General features: G+C 44.6%; 1 protein-coding gene across 1 annotated transcript; it reads left to right on the top strand.

Moving 5' to 3' along the window:
- The first annotated feature begins 2,536 nt into the window (after positions 1-2,536).
- LOC121597802 (facilitated trehalose transporter Tret1-like) lies at positions 2,537-5,291 on the top strand. Its single transcript, XM_041923950.1, has 2 exons — positions 2,537-2,610; positions 2,682-5,291. Exons 1-2 carry the CDS (start codon positions 2,544-2,546, stop codon positions 4,010-4,012), a joined length of 1,398 nt encoding a protein of 465 aa, XP_041779884.1. The 5' UTR covers positions 2,537-2,543; the 3' UTR covers positions 4,013-5,291.
- The last annotated feature ends 987 nt before the right edge of the window (positions 5,292-6,278 follow it).

Here is a 6,278-nt window from a genome sequence, read left to right as displayed (position 1 = left end):
CGCCCCGCAACACATTGCTCGAATGCTTTGTAATGATTGAATATGCAGCAGTGTGTTGATTTGTATAGATTATTCAAGACTATTCTCGCAGGAAATCGATTATGGTGTGATGCTGTAGCCTTCTCCCGGCACCACGATACTATCTACCTTTACTACACAGAGCTTCGCAGGAACGATTGATACCATACGGCCCCGATTCACAATAGAAATCGCTTCATAACAATCAAATATCATGGAAGCGTGGAGTCGCCCATGGTTCAACCTCATCAATCAAAAAAGATGAGACGATTTCATTAATGATTTTTTTTCTCTCCGACGGCTCCGAGCGCTGTCTTGCGCTTTCTTTTGCTGGATTTTTTACGGAAGCATACAAACGTATTGGCAGGGTTCCTTGCTTCTTGGTGAACACAGCGCCAGCAGTAATGGAACGTAAGTGCGCTTCATAAAAGCTGAAATTGGAATTGCAAATACGCGCCCATCTCGAACGGTTCTGGCGGGGATTCGAGTCTTTTGCCAGTGGGATGATTTCAGTTTTATGAGTTAGAATCTTGCTGCGACGATAGACGACGAATACGAATGAAAAGAGCTGCAACAACAAAGTGGCTTTTGTTCAGTGCTCGCTCTATTACTTGAGAGCATTTGATCTGAATGAAAAGGCATATTTTTCGCATGTTTAATGCACATTATTTTTATAGGAAATCCAATATTGAACGCTACTGCATAGTAGTTTTGTGTTTTTGCAATAATTCCATCAATATTTGCACCCATTCATTCACCCCGCAGTAACAGTAATTGGATATAGAACGACTTCCCAAGAACTCAATTTCAAAATCCAATGCAAACCAAAGCAACAAAGTCATTACACAAACCGGCGAAGTTAATCTTTTACCAAGCCATAAAATTCAATGCATGCTGCCCCGGGGCGGGGGGGAAATCCACAAGCCTGCGGTCGATGCCACAGTCACTCGGAAATGATTGTATCCGTTTCACCACTGGCGCGGTTTTCTCTCTCGACCGGCAGCTTCAACAAATCAGCGGCCACGATGACCAAAAAGTTATCAAATTCGCCCACCGCCACCACCAAACTTCCTGCTCTCTGTGTCGCGTCCTCGCTGGCATTCTGAAAAACACCATCCGCCATTCGGCAAATCGTTACCAAAAGCTGCGGTAAACGAGCATTACGAACTCTGGGGTAAGCCAGTAACAATAATGCTGTTAGCCACCGGGCGAAACAATGGTTTGCGGAAAAGGTAAATACGTGTTTGTTTGGCAAGGCTGCTTTCTTTCTCCAGTTCCACACGGGGTTGTTTGTTTATTTGGTTTCTGCGCTTTTGGGCAACTCGGCGGTTGCCGGTTCCCTTCCGTAGCGAAACGGTATGAACTTTCGTGCCATGAATTAGTAAGCGGATTGGATGGGAAAAATAACGAGCCAACGGCCGTACTAAAGCTTCCAAACGCACGATACACGGTTCCGATTACCGCTCATGGTGCATGGTGTATTGGAATTATCAGCAAATTATGGTGGTCATCTAAATACGATAATGGTTAAATTTGTTAACGAATAACCAGAATGACTGGTGTTTAGGCTTGCGTATTTGCTAAAAGAAACGAATAATAAAGCCCAAATCGTCAAACATAGAGCATGTTAGATAGAGTTAGAACAGAAGTTAGAGTTTTATGATCTGCGCTATTATCAACGGTACGCAATGAATGGATCGTTTTCATTACGAACGACATAACTTTCCCTATTAATTTTTGTCACTCAGCAAAGTTTGGGAACTGATACAAACTTCCTGTTTGGCATTGCCCTGGCACGGTCTGTACACAACGTGTGACGGTTTAAGCTGAACTGCCGAACCTTCTGTCTCGGGCCAAAGTTTTATGACTCGCGTACCTGACCCATCATAAATTCAATCTGAACTTCATCAAAATTTGACGCAGAGCACGTTTCGCTCGCTCGCAGATTGAATGAAAATGTGTGAAACGAACAACGAAAATGGTGCATTTTCGTTCTCAGCTTACTGGGTCATGATTATGATGAGGCACATCAAGTATTAATGAATTATATTATAAGAGATAAGAGAAGCGCTGTCTACTGTCAGCATACTGAACACATGGAAATTGATACTTTTCAAACGGCTATTTCAACGGTTAAAGCATCTGTCTTTTAAAGAAATGGATGTGCAACTTGAAAAATACGTTCCTTTACAGTCAAGCAGACACATATCAAGCAGTTTTAATACACACTCAAAAGCATAGACGAAGACCTATGCCAACCTAATCGGCAGCGTGCATTTTTGCACCAGCGTTTATTTCCCCAATAATCGTCTTAGTTATCTCTTTCGACCATTATCTTTCTGTTTGCGTTTATTCGTTTTCGCACATCTTGTCGTTCACTCAGAGAGCAAAAAACGCACTCATTATCGGAGCGTAACGTCTAATGGCTCGGTACACACGGAGATAAGTTTTGTTGTTGTTTGGTCAAATGTCTACCCACTTGAAATGCGAATGTTACGGTTCTCATTCGCTCTCAGTTCGTCACCATGACTACTTCACCGTGGATTTCGCGTCTGCTGTTACACAGAAATGAGTACTTGGCATCATTTTCTGGTAAGTGACACACAAATTCCTTGTTGTTTGTATCTGATTGCGCATTTCCAACTCTCTCTCTCTCTCTTTAGCTACTCTCTGCATCTTTATGGTTCTATGCACCAACGCATGGTCTTCGCCAGCCCTACCGAAGCTCCTCAACGTGCCGAACCCCCCGCTATCGATTACGTCCGGTGACGGTTCCTGGATCGTATCAATTCAAGCCATCGGCGGTATCTTTGGTATGATACTTGTCGGGCTCACTGTGGACCGATTTGGACGCAAGTGGCCATTTATTGCCAGTGCTCTACCCGTGATTGCCGGATGGATTATGATCGCATTAGCTCGGACGGCGCTGTTGTTGTACATCGCCCGCTTTCTCTTCGGTATTTCGTACGGCATGGCGTATGGAATAATTTCCATCTACATCGGGGAGATCACTTCGGACGAAGTTCGGGGTGCGGCCGCTTCGCTCATCACGGTACTGGCTAAATTGGCGATACTGTTCGAATACTCCGTCGGGCCTTACGTTAGCTTCGAGACACTGGCTTGGCTTTCCATGGTTGGCCCGGTTCTATTTCTGCTCACCTTCGTGTGGATGCCCGAGTCCCCGCACTATCTGCTCGGAAGGGGACGCAGCTTAAAATGGCTGAGGCGGACCTCGGCCGTAGAGGAAGAGCTCAACTGTACCCGGAAATCCATCGAACGAACAGCCAGCGAACGAGGCTCGATGAGAGAACTGTTTCTGCCGGCTTATCGTAACAATATCATCATTGTGTTGATTCTTGCTGTGGGTATGCAGATGTCAGGTGTTCAAGCAGTCCTGAGCTACGCGCAGACCATCTTTTCCCAGATTTCCAGCGATCTAACCGACGCGCAAATGTCCATCGTGCTTGGTGTTGTGCAAATGGTGACCGTGTCCTTTCCGGTGTTTTTAGTCGATCGTGTCGGCCGACGTCCCCTGCTACTGTGGTCTGGTGCCGGAAGCTGTATAGGGCTGCTGCTCGTTTCCATCTACTTTACGCTCGAGGCGGCCGGCGTGAACGTTGAAAGCTTCGGCTGGGTCTCGTTCGTTGGGCTGCTGTTCTTCGTCATTTCGTACGCCTTCGGGATGGCCACTGTGCCGTTTGCAATTATGAGTGAAATTTTCCCCAAAAACATTCGAGCCCACGCGAACGCCCTGTTTGGAATTCTGAGCGGTGTCGCCATCTTTGCCGTGTTGAAATTGTTCCAGATAGCGCTTGACAATGTCGGTGCATACCTTCCGTTCTGGGTGTTCACCGTTAGCATTGGGTTGACGTTTGGGTTCGTGTTTCTTTACATTCCCGAAACCAAGGGCAAGAGCTTGGACGAGGTGCAGGAGATTATTGCCGGATGGCGTAGGAAGAGGGTTCCTTCCAAGTCTGTCATTGTCGGAGATTAAGGTTGGTACATTTCGATATAAGTGATCTGCATATACAACATGATCTATATATCATAAATTGAATCTGTTTCGTGTCTGTTTGAGTTTGCATTCTTCAACTCAAATTGAATACAGTTCTTTGAAACATAAAGCTTTCCGTGCTCATCAGAAAGAAATACAAAGTTCATGCGCTGACTCAAATAATATACGATATTTTTAGTTGCAATTAGCAGTGAATTTTACATTCACTAATGCGCTACTTTGCTCCCTACCGTTGTCAGCATGCTCAAAGAAAAGAAATCGATACTTTTCAAACGATCATACCTTCAAGCGTTTGTCTATCACACAAAAGGGTACGTAACCCGACACTCATCTCCTTTACAATAGCTTTTGCTTTGGTCCGTCACACATTTCAACCAACGCTAAAATACTTTCAAGAGTGCTAAAGATCTCCCTTAACAGACAAAAGATAGCAAACGCATTCCAGCACGTTTTCCGGATTTATTTTACTCGTCACAGAGAAAACCTGCCTACAAGATGCCACTTCCAGTACTCCGCCCCAGTAATGGATCATTGCCCCTTTGTCGTGCTTTGAACGTGACTTTCAGCGAAAGAACTTCAGCAGCACTACCCCGTTTGCCGGCAGTCGTTTTCTCTGTTTCTGTCACTCGTCGCCTTTCAACGTATCATTACACCAAAAGGAAGGCAGCCATTTCGGGCAATTATTTGTGCCTCACAGCCAGATTCGTTCATTTCCGTTGGCAGAACCCTCCATTTATTTAAAGGGAAGGTTAAGGCACAAACAACCGATTGAAATCGTGCCGGCGGAGGCTTTGCAAATTGCAAAACTAGTTCCTTATGGAGGTGCTGTGTTGCGAGGGGAAGAACGGGGACAATTTTCCACTCAAATCACGAAGAAAAAGCCGCGAGAAGAAGGAGTTTCTGAGGAAAACTAACAAACGAATGAACTTCACTGAGCTGTACAGCACGAACGATTCATTCGCCTCATTACATTCTGAAACCAGTGGAAGGGTTCATATTGTTCTGAGCCACAGTTCTTTGCTGTAGAGTCTTGAAGAGATGGAATTTTGGTCGGTTCGTAAATCACGTATAAAGCGGGAAAGGTATTCTAGGAAATATGAGAAGTAAAAAGGGGAAATAAAGGTTGAATCATAGTCTTTAAAAGAAATGTCCAGGGTTTAGAACAATAAGGATCAAATTTATAGAGGAAAAGGATTGTGTATAACCAATGTAATCAAACCAATTATATTTAACGCAGAAAACGAACAATGTCAACAATCCAAAGCTCACTGCATGAGTTGCTCTTATGACCGTGTGCGGAGTGAAAAAGTTGATGAAAGTGCTTCTGAAAGCTCTCCAGTAGAATGCATTTCTCGGAAAAATGGAAGAATTGGAAATAAAATACACGAAAGCTGTTACGCCATGTCTTTACTGGATGAATTGAATAAATGGAATGAATTAAAAAGTGAGCACTCAACCTGTTACATGGTTGTTAGCTACCTGTCACACACAAAGCGGAACATTTCTCCGCGCGATAACCTTTGGAGCAACGCGAGCACAACGTTCGGAGCGGAAACATGTCGACGGTTTTCTGCGAACTAATTTCCGCTCACATCACAACGTTTGCAAGCTATTGTCGTAAAACCCGCTACAGCTCAAACAGCGCCATGATGTTTGGCCAATGAAACAAAAGGAATGAAGGGAAAATGCAAGAAAACGCTTCCTGCTACAGCGCTACGCTCCATATTCGCTGTCTGTTTGCATGTGATGTAATTTTGGGAATGCCTCGTACATGGCAAAACGGATATTTCGGGCTCATCAAATACCGTGCAGGTATTCGGCACGATTGTGAGAAGCTGCTATCTGATTTCGGGTCGGTAACTGTTCGCTGCGTGCGCGGCGTCTGTCGAGAACGTGTGTGAGTTACACAATCTCATTTTGACGCCCTTTCGGTACCCCCAGGCAGGCGTGAGGTACAAAAAAAGGGAGCCAACATATATTGAGATGCTGATACAGATGTCTTTTGTACGGATTGCACGATATGTGTATCCTTCTATGGTGATGTCAATATTACCCTGGTGGGAACGCCAGCACCGAAAAGACAATGTAACGCAAGGAGAAAACAGTTGGTGGCAAGCAGCACGTGACCGAAATAAAACCTAATTTTAGCCGACGTAATATTAGATGGCATTTATTTATTTATTTTTGCTGTTGGTTGGATAATATCAGCAATTGAAGGCGTGTGGACGGGGAAGAGTGAATTGTT

The sequence above is a fragment of the Anopheles merus genome, chromosome 3R, assembly GCF_017562075.2.
Source record: "Anopheles merus strain MAF chromosome 3R, AmerM5.1, whole genome shotgun sequence".
Taxonomy (NCBI): domain Eukaryota; kingdom Metazoa; phylum Arthropoda; class Insecta; order Diptera; family Culicidae; genus Anopheles; species Anopheles merus.
The sequence above is the reverse complement of the archived record's forward strand: the minus strand, read 5'-3'. Positions and strand labels throughout refer to the sequence as shown.